The 14,956-nt window shown below is 43.1% G+C and overlaps 1 protein-coding gene across 1 annotated transcript in view; it reads right to left on the bottom strand.

Moving 5' to 3' along the window:
• LOC138488168 (ras GTPase-activating protein 4-like) overlaps window positions 1–14,956 on the bottom strand; it is a 1,092,176-nt gene that overhangs the window by 270,110 nt on the left and 807,110 nt on the right. The window contains exon 10 of the mRNA XM_069614957.1: window positions 10,004–10,157. Within this exon, the coding sequence (XP_069471058.1) occupies window positions 10,004–10,157 (154 nt within the window). The remainder of the gene's footprint in view (window positions 1–10,003; window positions 10,158–14,956) is intronic.

Here is a 14,956-nt window from a genome sequence, read left to right as displayed (position 1 = left end):
TTGACAGCACACTGGTTCCAGATATTGCCCTGTCAGGGCAACAGAAAGTTTCTGTAGGGTTTGCATGTACACCAGAAATATGCCCTGTGCCTCTGCCAGTACACATTACTATTGGTCCCTTTACTTCTTGCTAACATCCAATTATGGAGAGAACCTACTGGGATTAAATATGTTGAAAGAATTTTACACAATGATTCATTGCAGCACTGATGGTGTATAGTTACAATTTCCTAGCAGAAAATAGTTTCTTCACAGTATTCAGCATTGCCTTCTGATTTGGTGAGGAAAGGTGTAATTGAGGAAATGACAGCATTTTTAGTCGATTTTAAGATACACAGACATTTGGCAGGCTTAAATGATTATGTTAGCCACATGACCTTTGTTTTACTTATATTGATAATCAGATTGTTGACTATTGCATACTCGTGAGCTCCCTTCAACCGTCTCTGGAGACCAATTTGCATATAATCAAGAAACAAGATGTCATCGGCGTAAGCCAGTCACTTGACATGCTGTGAACCTATTTTGGGAGATGTGAGACCATAAGACTCCAAACAGTCACCAGAGCTAAAATAGAGCCTTGTCGCAAGCCCCTATTAGTTTCAATATCTTTAGGCAGTGAGTCGCGTTGAGCCAATCTAACTTTTATCGAGGTATTCGAATGCAGATATACTAAGATATTTAAGAGTCCTGCAGGAATATCCGTTTTGGCAAGTTTAAGCCAAAATTTACCTCAAGTAATTGACTCGATAGCAGACGTAAAGGACACAAAACAAAGGAATATGGTTGTCGAGAACGAACTACCCACCTTCGATTGCAAGTAATGAAGGATCAGGCCATTCAAAGAAGTATGTATAGACTTCCTAATGCAAGATTGAAATATATTCAAATGCCCAGTTTCCAAGGCCCACTTCTCCAGCTCATGCAAGATTACAGCAGTGGAGTAGCATTGCTGCAAATGTTGGGGGGACGGGACATGACATCTAAATGAAAGGGGCATCTGCCAAATGAGTGGTTCTAGATGGTGTGACACAAAAGTTGGGGGGGGGCAAACAACCTTGCCCCCCCGTAAAATTACGCCCATGGATTAGAGTGCTGAATATTTTACTGCCTGCATCTAATAAGGTTATAGAGCTGTAGTTACTGGGCTCATCACTGCTTCCCTCTTTGCAAATAGGCTCCACATAAGAGTACTTCCAATATTTAGGGGTTTCTCTAGTAGCAATTATTGCAGAGAATAAATTAAACAAAACCACAGACCATACCTCAGGTGCCTCTCTTAACACTACATTTGTGAGGCCATTAGGACCAGTTGCATTGGAATTACTCAGTTTCATGATCGCATTATACACATCCCCACTCTCAAATTCGAGGGACCAACTAGACTCGTTCTGGTAGCATGGGTTTTCATCTTGGGCAGCAACATCGGTATATCATTTCTGGAAATGGCCTAGCCATTTGCTTCCTAGATTGAATTTATTTGCCTTGTCACTTGGGGTGATTTTAAGCTGTTAATTATCGATCAGAATGTACCTGTCTCTTCATTATGATGTGGAACATTAGCTCCACATCATGATAGGCCATTTGGAACTTGTGCTGCATTAACCAATTTGTATACCTTAGACAAGCCTTTCTTAATAGTGTCATTTTACCTTCCTGGGAGTTTTGCATGCAACCGATGTTTGTAACTTCACTTCTCAATTCTCTTTTACATAATTGTACCTCGTGATCAAAATTGTGTGCATGAGTCTTTTAGTGGCTCACTCTACCTCGATGCATTCACATACTCTGTATGGTGTCTTTCAAAAATCATTCAAAATGTAAGAATTAGGTTCCTATTGCTGCAATGGCGGCTGACTAAGTAAGTGGTTTGGACCACTTCATTAAATCTCTCTGTGTTACTCTGTGTCCATTTAACTCGATTACTTGCAGAATGTACCCCCCTCCCCCATCATACTTACATAGACCAAAAATGTAGCGCTTAGCATCTTATGGCCGCTCAAGTCAATTAGAATTACACAAAAAGAACTCACTATTTTTTTAAATTTTTTATTGAGCATTTAGTGTAAATAAATACAAACTTTTGCTTTAAAATGTTCCGTTATGATGGCATAGCCAAACCTAAATCTTGATATTACAGTTCATGGTTCCATCCCATCTACGAGGTTCATAGAACTCACTATTTACTCAAACATAGTCAATCCTAGACAAACAAAGTCTGTGCTACCATGTTTCAAGAGGGATCTAAATCCCCTTCTATTTTACCCTTTAAACACTGCAGGTTCCACTTCTGCATAAACGCTAGCCAGTAGGAGCAAGCATCATTGGCATCTGCAGCACTTAAGAGGGCATTCTCCTCTTCCCAGCCTGTCTCTTTGTTAACAGGAATTTTTGTATTTAAATCACCATTTTAGTATTTAAATCACCTGCCACCATCAAAAATCCCCCACGCTCACCTGTCTCCCACTCTTCTAATACATAGGATGCATTTTGAGTGAAGAGCTAAATTGAACTTCTCTTCGGATTCCAACATACATTCACAATGTAGAAGTTTATACGCGCAAAGTCTCCTTTACTAATGAACCAATTCACTTAAATCACATACACAGAAGAATGTGTTTCCTTCAGCTCCCAACCCATTGCAGACTTAACGACAGTCACTAGGCCTCCCATAGGATGACCAGCCTGCCCCTTAATCGCAAACTGCTGGCTAATACTATAACCATCAATAAAGACCTGGGAAGTCAATCAGCTCTCCTGCAGAATCTTTCCAGGATGCTGTTTCAACTTACAGCAAAGGTCAAGGTTATTTAACAGCTGGCTATAACCCCTTGAGTTCCACGAGACTATTCCCAGTTTAAACCCTATACTAGGAATGTACAGTTGTGGTCTGGAGGGGGCAAGGGTTTTTATGTATAGCTGCTGCCAGCCAATGTCCAATTTGTTACACCATCCCTCTCCATCTCCTCATGCTACCCACTCTGCAGGAGGGCGGTATCTCACAACCAAAACTGCACTTTATCATCAGATCTTGTAGAGGAGTGTCAATCACGTGATCACTATCACCCAGAGGCCACGTGATTATGCGAGCATACTTCCTCTCAGATTCTATACCAATATCATACCCCATTAGTCTAAAATTGCAGGTTTCCGAAAAGAGTAGTTCACAAAAAACACGGGAGGGGACCACCATGACAACCACATCTGTACGGGAACCATCAATAAAGTCCACCAAGGAAATGTCATGAGGCAATATTAATCTTAATCCCCAAACTATGCATTTTTATATACAGATTGATTGGGATTGGTGGAAATTCTACTCACAGGACTCACTTTTTTGGCCACTAAATTACCCTGGGCACCTTTCATACAAATTCCTTGATCATGACAAGAGAGAGGGGCTCCTTCTTTGTCACATACAAAACCATCCATTTGCATGCCCATCGCCCTCGTTTCAAATGTCATTGTTTCTACATTCCTAGTGGACCTCTTAGGGGATGAAGCAGGTTTATTAAACGCCATCTCCTTCAGACAATTCTCACGATTCGGCTTATCACTACATAGTTGCATAAAACTCTCCTTAACAGTATGCAAAGAACCCCCCACTTGAACTTCACCATCACTAGTCATACATACTCTTAGGTCAGCCTATGGGCTGTTTGTCCCTCTGGGAGATAAAACCATATCACCAGGTATAATGATATTGCATTAAGAAGAAACACTCTCAGTTAATCCCAAATGTATGTCCTTTGTTCTGGGCCTACACGCCGTAATCTTTAGCTGCTTCAATGGTTTTAGACATGCATCTACTGGAGCTGCTGCAGGCAAAGTTGGAATATCGAGAGCTCTTAAGAATTTCCATTGAGGAACGTCGGTTCACATTAGGCTTCTTACGATTCTCTGTTTTCTGTTTTCTTGCCTCGAGGTTGCTGGCGCAGTTGATTATTCTCTTTGTTATCATTGATTTCTTCAGTCAAGTCAGACAATGAACCAGGTGGCAAAGTACCAGCAGCGGGCAAAGGAGACGCATCTTCAGGGGGTGTAAACGCAGCACAATGCAAGGGGTTGCCTTGTGGAGCTGGAGATAGTGAATCAAACCATTTAAGAATCATATTTAGGGCTGCAGTATGTTGAATGACTTCTGCTCTTTTTATTATCGTACATATCCATTAAAGATGTAAGTACCGTAATTAGTGCAGAAATAGAGACAGGCCCCAAACTCATATTGGCCCTCTGCCCCCTAATCCCACTACTAGGAGAGGAGCCCCCAGGGGGCTAGAAATAACAGAGGACTCTGTGGACGGGACAGAAGAACTTTCCATAAACATTTGGGGAGACATAGAGAGTGACACAGATTGCACTCCCTCTACCACAGCAAGGGATCTCCCTGCATCTTTACGGGCTATAGCGCCCGCTGCTGCCACAAGTAGGTCCTGATCCCTGATCATTGATGCTCTTCTCAAGAATTCCGGGACGCAAACTTGGCAGCGCCACACCACCATTTGCAGGTGTAGACTTAGCCTTTGCATTTGGGAAGTAGTGCTTGATGGATTTCCTACATTGAGCAACCTTCGTTTTTATTGAGGGGTCGGCAGACAGAAAAACACTCTTTGCATGCATTAGAGGATCGATCTCTACTTCCAGGGGATGTGTGGTGGCCGCCGCCTTATTTTCATATGGCAGACTCGGTCTAGGGAAACTAATGGCAGGTCCAACCGTTTGAGCAGCCCCTAAACCAGAAGCCAAGCGTTGTGCGATCCTTGGAACACTGGAGGGACTAACAGCATTAGCTGTAAAGCCGCTACTTCTTGAAGCATATTCTTTGAAGAAGTTGATAGTGGATTAACAGAGGCGTTCAACTCCTTTGCTATGCAGGTCGCAGTCATAATGGCCGTAGCCACTGAGGGAGGGGAATACACGGCGACCCGCTGCCCCACCCTTCATGCTCCCATTAAGTGTGTCTGTTTTAACGAATATCAAGGAGGAGTCCAAGGGTTCAGAGGCCCTGCCTTGGGCACATTTGCTGCATAGTTCGTACATAATGCCCAATACTTGGAACGGGGAGAGCAGAATCGTAGGTGCACTCACAAGCTCGTTCTTACCTTGCGACCATGTACAATCATCTCTGCCGTATTAGGCCAAACTGTTGGCCGGAGGCCAGCTCCAAGGCTCCCACCTGCTCCACCTGCGCTTGACCTTTGCCATGGTTTGCGCTCACTGCGCGTTGCAGGTCCACATCTATTTATCATCTGACAGCTCACAGCTGTTTACTCTCTGTGTTGTAGAAAGAAAGGTCCTCCACGCTGTTCAACTGTGATTGACTCTCATCACACTTTGCACTCACCTTCATTCAAGCTGCAAATAATTTGTGAGTGTACAGAAGTTGGGAATCTAATAGGTTATTGACCAAGAGTGAGACAAAATTCAAACAATTAGCCTCTTCCGGTACTGTTAAGATCATCTAAGCATAGCCAAATAGTTTAGGCTCACATTATATATAAAAAGACTAGCTGTACCCGACGTAACGTACACTGTTCTAGCATATCTTAAAGGTCATAAATTTAATATCATTTCACTTTTGTTTGTACTTTCACTCATATATTTCATTGTGAGCCAAATGATCGAACTCTTGACAGAGCAACATATAGTTGCCGTGACTGAATACAGGTTTCGGAAGTTGTAGGCAGATTCTGTCAAAAGTCTGTCCCTGTGACATATTAATGGTCACTGAAAAGGCTGAACTTATAGGAAACTCTCTTCTTTTCAATTTGAAAGGCATATTTGTATCAGATGGAATGAGAGGTATGCACGGTATAAGAACAGTATCGAAGTTCAATCCATCGATTGGAGTAGCCTCTATGATGTGTCTTTGTAGACATGTAATTGTCAACCTGGTTCCATTGCAGAGTCCCCTGATGGCATAAGATTGCGTAGTAGCATAATTACAGTACATACTCTCTGTTTTAGCTCATGAGGAGGTATTCTTGTTGGTGTTAAGCTGTTGAGGAACACTTCAGGGTATGTTAGATGATCACTTGGTTCATTGCTTGCTACAGTTTTCACACTTTTGTAAACACCTCTTATGCTGTCATACGGTTTAACACTTTATTGTTCAGTTCCAAAGAAGGCTCATTTGTAACAGTTAGTATTGCTCTTCCTTTGAGTTGTAACAGTGTTGAAGTTAATGTCACCATAGAGCTGTTCTACATGGTCTTGTGTATTTAAAAAACAGGTTGCAGGCAACTTTATAGGTGCACCACTTCTTTCATCGCCTACCTCTAATAGCCAGTCTGGAAATTTGTTCTCACATATTAAATGCAAGTTTCAGTACTTGGAATTGGGTCCATAGCTTATGTTTCTTCATACAACTGGCAACAGTTAGAGATCTTGACCCTCGTAGTATCACAGGTAGGACTTGACTGAAGTCTCTGCCTAATAGCATAACTTTCCCTCCAAAAGACTTGTTTAATCCTGTCAGATCGCGCAGGAGCCTGTCTACTGCTTGAAAAGCGTTAACGTGCATCATTGGTGCTTCGTCCCACACTATCAGTTCTGATTGGAGAAGTGCCTTAGCTTCCTTTGTGTTCAACTTTAAATTGCATGTTGAAGTTGCCTTCAGCAGCAAGTGAGCAGTTCTGCTAGCAGAGTTGCTGCAATACCTGTAGATGCAACAGGAGTGGCACAATCTCCATTGCCTCGTATGGCGTGTAGTAGAGTTGAGTAAAGAAATGTCTTTCCAGTTCCAACTGGACCATCAAGTAAAAAACAATGTTCATTAGTGGCCGTGTTATTGTAAACGGCCTTAATAATAGTGTCAATTGCCATTTGTTCCCGCTGTTTAATTTTTCTGTATTTGCAATCACTTTGACTTGTTCTTTCAAAACATCAAATGATTGCAAATGCAGAGCTGCTGTCCGCATTTCATAAGCTGGTAGATGCAGTTTGTTCTCAAATGTGTAGTACTTTGGTATGCCGGCCTGATGAAATTGCGTTGCTTGTAAATCTGTCTTGTTTAATTAGAACCATGCCTCAAGCATTGTCTTTGGAGACATTTCCCAGTGCAAAGCCTCCTCTTCTTTGCCCTCTCAGAAGATAACTTGCTGCTGATCGGGTAGATGCACTGCCAATCTTGTAATGGAGTGTGACTTCTCCGACATCGGACACTCATTCAAACGTCATATTGCTTCATATGCACTAACGTACCATCCATTTCAGAAAGTTTGAATCTCATCAAAGACAAACCTCCACCAGTACCTTCCCGCTGTAATCGTACAGATGCTGCATCGTGGCCTTCGAGGTACTTAACACTCTTCACAGATGCACACACTTTCACGTTAATGTGTGCATTGAATTTCTCCGACAATCATGGATTGTAGGGTACAATCCATCTATTGGCCATGGTGTACTTTCCTACTTCCACAGCAGGTCCTTCTCGTCTCTTATTTTTCAGATAGCCATTAACATTCTCACCTGTTGTAGCTCTGGAGTCTTTTGGAAATCCTTTGCTGCATGCACCGTCTTTCATGCACAGAGATTGTGCTTTGCGTGCCCCGTAGGGACCATGTAACATGCACTTAGTGATGATTTCAAACAACCTTGGATTTGTTTGTGAGCATGGTAGTTCTGCACTTATGACTCTGTCAATGTCATCCTTTGTACGTATTTTACAATCTGTAGACAAAGTGAGGAGTATGTGCGCGTGTTGTAGCCCACGTTTCGGGAACTCTATCATGTAAATGAAGGCTATCACAGTTACCAAACATGGTTACGCTTGAGAATTTCATCAAGCAGTTCTTCAAGTTTAATTTTGAACACTCCGACAGTTATGTCTGGTCTGTGTTCAGGTCATTGCTTCCTTCCATTGCATTCACAATCTCAGGCCAGGTAGGATTGCAAGTGAATGTAAGTGAAAGATCAGGTCTTCCAAACTTCACTGCAATTGCCATAACATCCTGATAATTATTTTGCAAGTATATTGGGCTCCCCTGCAAAGCCTGCTATGAATTAGGCTAAAGCCAGGTCTCAACGCAATTCTATAAGCAAAGAATTGCAACTGTGTTACTCCTCTATTCTAGGTGTTGCAGTTCCTCGTGGCACCCTCTCCGCATGGGAAAAGCAACAGATACACCATAGGATCTTCATTCTTGTTTAGCTGCGATATCATTTTACAGCAGTCACCTGTGGGATATATGCATATGTCTCTATTTGCAAGTGGTTCCCCATCTTCTCCAACAAATATTGCAGCAACCTCTATTCTTGATGTAGGTGCATTATATCGTCTCTTGTCTAAGTCTGGGTCTTATATAAATACCATGTGCACATTCATAGTTAGATTGGCCTGGGTTATTTGATGCATTTGTTTATATGACTCAACAAATGGGTTAACTTGTCACAGCATCTCGTCCAATTGGTCCATTATTTCGGTCATACACCCTTGGTTTATTTGGTGTTCGAGCCGTTTCCTTGTTGCTTCAGCAGAATCAAACATATAAAGTTGTCCATACACTGCCTTATCTGCCTCGTTTGGATATAGCAGTGAGACCAAATGGTAAATCTGGCTATGTATTCGAAAACTAGTATGGGCCGTTTCCAAGCGGAGATTTAATGTCAGTGACCATCGATGCGAACACCATTGCTGAGTTGTACTCTCGTATATGTTCTCTATAGTTATTTGCTTTGTGGATGTCCCTGTAAGCAGCTATCGTAATAGGGTAGGTGTAGCAAACAGTGGCTTCAGCGAAAACTTTCCATTATGACAGCATTTAGTGTGTTTATTTGTCGTGCTCAACGCGTGTTGCCAATATCTTGCATTGCAGTACCGACAGTTGTAAGACATATTTCCTAGGTTATGCTATTCCACTTTGATTACAGCTTGTTGATTAATCGCATAACAGTACTTCTATTTGATGTGTCCTACAGCGTTTCGCTCTTCTCATTTCCAACCGCTCTTTCCTTTCTTCAATGTTCTCTGTCTCTGTCGTCGTAAAGTTTCATTTCGGTCCCTTAGTCTATTTGATGGCTCCTCTAATGTTTGATTATCATTTCTTCTACGGTGTCTCAGAGTCCTTTCACATGGTTCAGCCATCATGGGCCTCATTACGACCCAGGCGGTAAGTTACCGACTGGGTCGTACCTTTACCACCATGGCGTAAACTGCGTTTACGCCATGGTGGTTGGCGGACTTACCGCCCCATTCCGAGGTGAGTGGGGCGGTAAGTCCCCATTAACCCATTTACCCTTCCCCATTCCCATTTTTGCCCCATAGGGCATAATGGGAGTGGGGAAGGCGTTAATTACGCCACCGTAAATTACGGTGGCGTAATTAACAACAAGGTCCCTTAGCTCCATGGATTTTAACACCTGCTTAAAGCAGGTGTTAAAACCTCCATGGCGCTAAGGGACCTCGGAATCAGGCGGTAAGGGTCGGCACTGTTTACGCCGCCGTAAACCCCTTACCGCCTGGGTCCTAATGAGGCCCCATGTGTTTAGTCTTGATGTGTTTACATCCAATTAGCTGACACTTGTATGGAAATGTACCGAAACATTGAACTGAAACCTAATTACGCGTTTTATATATAGGCCCTCATTACAAGTCAGGTGTTAAGGGTTTAACGACGCCGTCGGCGCCGTTAACCCTTAACGCCTGATTCACACTTTAACGCCTGCTTTTTGCAGGCATTAAAGTCCAAGGCGCTAAGCGACCTTGGTGCTAATTACGGCACCGTAATTTACGGTGCCGTAATTAGCGCCTTCCCTATCCCCATTCTCGTGTCAGTGGAAATACTTGGAAAGCTATCTGATATTTGTCCAAATAGTAATTTTAGTCGTTGGTACACCCCAAATTTGTATTCTGCATGCCATCAGAACCACACACTCCAATTCAATTTCAATTATTTTCTTTATGGTTTTATTTTCACTACAATCTATTCAGTAAGTTTTACATTCTATATTTGAGAATTTTCCTGAAAGAAAATGAACAGTTTTCCAGAGTGTTTTTGCTTACTTGTTTTCTCCAATTCTAGTCTAAAAAGCAGGTCCAGGAACTCCTTGGCTAAGCCTTGGGCCATGAAGAGTTTGACTAGGTTGGTTGCCACTTCCTGTCTGCATTCAGCCGTAGTGGTTTCATCAATCAGTGTTATTAAGTGCATCCGTTCTTCCTGCAAAAAAAGACAAATCTCTCTTTTGATTAAACAGGAAAAGTATGGGTAAAACAAATTTCACACATAGCATGTCTGTCTTACCAATTCTCTGCTTCAATATAACACCTAGTTATATGTAATAATAGCCATGAGCTTTGATTGTCAAATCAATTTTATGATTATGGAAAAGTCAACTATAAAATGCTAGACCTGTCAAAGCATTCCCATCTCTTCAGAATAAGGGCACAGAAAAAAATATATATATTTCAAATTACGTCATACTTCTGAAAATAGGTATGGCCCATGTCATTGCAGCAATAGTGTGTTGTCCGAGGCCTCCAACTTGGAATTTCCTTACATGTGAGATATTTCTTACTAAACTCATTTGTTCTCTAGTACTTTGTAAAAACGGTTATCGGCCCTGCCTCTGCTTTGTTTTCCCCGGTCTTCTTTTAGGAGATTAAAGGCATCAGCCCCTCCCATTCATAAGTTCAAACAGGTATAATCCGGTAGAAGACTGGTGTGCCTTGCTAACTGCAAAGAGGGCCCAACGTGAGAAATTAGCCCAATTGATGGCCTCTTAAACGATCATTCTGCAGAGGACAGTTTTCACGGTATGATTTAAATGCTTGACCAGGCCACCCATTGAAGGCTGGTATAAAGACGAATGGTTTTGAAGCAGTTTTGCTAATTGTATAAGTGCCACACAAATGACCAATACATAAATAAATAACTAAATAAATGTGTAGTCAGGCTTTTGACTCAGTCATACGTCTGCACATAATAGTGGACTCCTGGCCCAGGATGATCTCCTCACCAAAGCCCACCTTGGAAAATATGGCAAGAGGTTTTATAATGTATTGGGTCGAATTGTTGTGGAGGGCTGAAGCTTCAAGTTAGCCGGTAGAAAGGTCTATAATGACAAGGATGTAACTATGAATGGCTTATGGACGGACTAAGCGGTTCCTATAATGAGTATACCAATACATGAGAAGGGTACATCTATAATGGGTAACAGTCGTAATAGGCCCATTGTTGGTCCTGACCGAGCTACTTGAACACCAAGGGGTGCCCATTGTGGACTACCTGGGATTCATAATTCATCGTTATAATCAGCCATAAACTATACCCAAGTATATTGCGGACTATACATTCCCTATGCAAGGCTTTCTAACTTCCCTATTACACTACTCAAATGTCATGTCCCATAATGCACTGTTTTGCAGTTCTTGAAACCTTGCTATTCGTATTCAGCATTTCCATGAGCTTTCAGAGGGAAACCTGCTTAGAAGGCTAGAGTTGACCCTGACATAGTGGGAAAATCTGACTATTCTGTGGATACTGTTAAGTGGGAACCAAACATGTTTGTTCATGGCCTTTTCTGTTCATCGCCATTGTTGGTTGTCTATGCTGGCACCCTATCCTTTCATGTCTGCAGGACTCTTTCCCTTCCAGTATTTTGTATATCATTCCATCTACAGCTGTGGGTATAGTGGTGCCCCTTCGAGCCCCTGACTCTCTCTTCTCTGCTTCTCACACCTCCTCCTTCCTTTCACCTTTTCATTACTGGTTGTGGCCTTTACCTTCCTCGTCTCTGGGTTGCCTATCTTTCCAATCCTAGGGGTGTCTCCCTCCCAGCCTTTGGTGTGCAACTTTACTGAATCCTAAGGGGATCTTTCTCCCCATCCTCTGGGTGTAACTCTCCCCAATTTTAGAATTATCTCTTTGGCCCATAACCTCCTGGGTAAAACCTTCCCAAATCCTATTGGTATATTTTTCCTTCCCAATCTCAAGGTTGTAACTCTTGCCAATACTATGGGTATCTGGCTCTTCCCATTTCCATTGATGTTATTTCCCTTCTTCTTCCTGCTCATTGTACCTCTTCAACTCTGCCCCTTTTCCGCCACCATTCTCCCAATAATCTCCCTCCTCTCAACCACCTCCTCTGCTCTCCTTCAGCTCTACTCCTCTTTCCTTCTCTCCCCCAGTCACTGCCAAAGCTTGGTCTTCCTCTTGGCAGAACTGCTCCATCCCCTTCTCTCCACTTTCTCTGACACCTCTTTTATGATCTTCCAATGCCACACAGGCTAAATGAAGGTACTGCAGTCAGCCACAAACAATCATAACATGCAGTATATCCTAGCAGAGATGACAAGTTTCTGCCCATAGTTCAAGTGGTTCCAGGATGGCCTTAAACTAATGCACACCGGTGGGATCGAGTGTCACTATTCCTGGCAATAGGGTCTTCCTCACATGATTCTTCTTTGGTATCGAACGAGGACGAAAAGGGTTGTTCTTCTTTCTTGTAGACCGGCGGTCCTTGTACAGATAGGGCCGACCTCGAGGAGATGCTGCTATGCCCGTATGGTGTACCAGCAAGGCACGAGGCTCCCAACCCGGAACTTCCAGGCAGAGGGAAAAAGATAACTGGCTGAAAAAACTCTCTGAAGTGTGTTTTCTGCAACTGAGACAGTGTTCAGAGATTCTGGTTCTCCAGGTAGCAATAATGGTGATATATGAAGCATTCGTCTGCAAGCTAGGTCCAATAAAGTTCTGAGATCCAGATGGAACCAAATGAACAGGTAGCAATGAAGCAGGATAGTGCAGAGTATGATCAGCAAGGCAGAAGCACAAGGGCAAAGAGTGAAGCACCAGCAGAAAGGTAAGCAAGCCGTAAGCAAGTGAGATAAGCTGAAAGGGAGGGAGAGGTCAGCAAGAGCAACAGAGGAGAGAGCGCGAAGAAACACAAAGGAAACAGTGTCTTACCCTGAAAGGAAAAGAGCGGGGTTGCAATGCGGAGCGCTGACCTAGGACTGTGCATAACCACCATGGAGCTTGGGTGGTGACAGTATGCCCCTTCTTGTGGCCACAAGTACCAGGTTTACCCAGATGCAATCGTTGAAACCACTGAATCAACAGGGGTGCCTTGATATGTGTTGTGGGTTCCCAGGTATTTTCTGAAGAAGGGTACCCTTTCCAATGGACCAGGTACTGCAGAGCAACTTGGTGGTATCTTGAATCACAAATCTGGGAGACTTCATACTCCTCTGGAACAACAGGTGGGGTGGATACAGATTCCTGGGTTTTTCCGAAGGAAAGGGTCAGAGACGTAGGGCTTCAACAAAGATGAATGAAACACTGGATGAGGCCTCTTCAACTTTGAAGGCAATCTAAGGGCACTGGATTGATCTTGGTGAGTTTTTCATATGGTCCAAGGAAACGGGGAGACAGTTTGGTGGGATGCACCAACCTAAGCAGAAACTTGGTTGATAGCCAGACTTCGGATCCATTATCTCGGGAGGATAGCTCAGCGGCAACGTGCTCGCCTAGGAAGCAAAATGACATGGAGCAACTCAGGTTTGATCCCCGGGTCCAGGCTTAGAAACCTCTGGTATTAAGCACGTTATAAATAACCTCTCATATCATCATATCATATCCCAATTCGGAGTAGGGTTCATATGGATGTCCGCATGTCTCTTGTACCTTTCTTTGCTCAGTTCTAGATTTACATAAGCTTCTTTGTGGGCTTGGGCTATGTTTTCCAGGAGAAAATCAGCTGAAGGAACAAGGGAAGCTGGGAAGGACGAGCTGGGAAAAGCTTGCTGATGTATCCCGTAGGCACAATAGAAAGGACTCTTTGCTATGGCGGTGTGCTTGGTATTATTGTAAGCAAACTCTGCCTGTTGTTGGTTGGTAAAACATTGAAGGTACTGCTCCATGGTATAGTTTAGCCTCCTGGTCTGTCCATTGGTCTGGGGATGATATCCCAATGACAGTGCTCTTTCTATTCCTTTAAGATTGCAGAGGATCTTCCAGAAGGTCGATGTGTACTGAAGTCCTCTGTCTGAGGTGATCTTTTCCAGAAGTCCATGCAGGTGAAAGATTTATCGAGAAAAAAAAACAAGGCCATCTTTGCAGCTGTAGTAACCCCAGAAGGGCACGCAATGGACCATCTTCCTAAAGGAATTGATGGTGAGCTTAACTGCGATACATCCCTGAGAGGGAGGAAGGTCGACTACAAAGTCGGTGGATATGTTGGTCCAAGGTCTTATAGGTATCTTGTCTTGTTCCAATCGGCCTATGGGTTTGTTAGAACTATATTTACACTGGGTACACAAAGGACATATATGTACAAAGGTTTTCACATCCTTTGTAATGTGAGGCCACCAAAATGAACGTTGTATGAGATCCAAGGTAGCCTGATATCCTTTGTGTCCAGCTGTCCTTCCGTCATGGCACCAGGTCATCACCTGCCTTTCAAGAGACTTGTGGGGCAGGACCATTTGATTGTCTCGAAAAAGAAATCTCTCCTTCAGGCTAAAATTCTGAAGAGGACTACTAGCTATAAAGTCTGAAAACGCTTTTTTTACTTGTTGGAGGAAGGAAGTCACAGTATATATGATTCTGTTCCTGGGAAATATCGGATCAGTTCTGACAGGGTTTGCAGATTCAGAATGAAATCTCTGTGATAGACCATCGGCTACACTATTCTCAGAGCCAGGAATGTATGTGACCGTAAAGTCGAATTGCGTGAAAAAATAAGCACAGGAAGCATGACAAGCACTGATACAATCCATTTGCTGAAGCATGCGCACTTTGCAGTGGTCGGTTTGGATTTCAAAAGGATGAGCAGCCCCCTGCAATACATGCTGCCATTCGGTACAGACGTGTTTCATGGCCAACAACTCTTCCTTGATGACCGAATAGTTGTGTTTGCTTGGGATGAATGTCCTTGAAAGGTACGCAACCAGATGTTCCGTTCCGTTAGATAATTATTTCAAAACTGCTCCTAAAGCACCCGCTGAAGCATCAATTTC

Source organism: Ambystoma mexicanum, chromosome 9, assembly GCF_040938575.1.
Source record: "Ambystoma mexicanum isolate Mex_15411 chromosome 9, UKY_AmexF1_1, whole genome shotgun sequence".
Classification (NCBI taxonomy): Eukaryota; Metazoa; Chordata; class Amphibia; order Caudata; family Ambystomatidae; genus Ambystoma; species Ambystoma mexicanum.
This window is presented reverse-complemented; position numbering and strand designations above follow the sequence as displayed.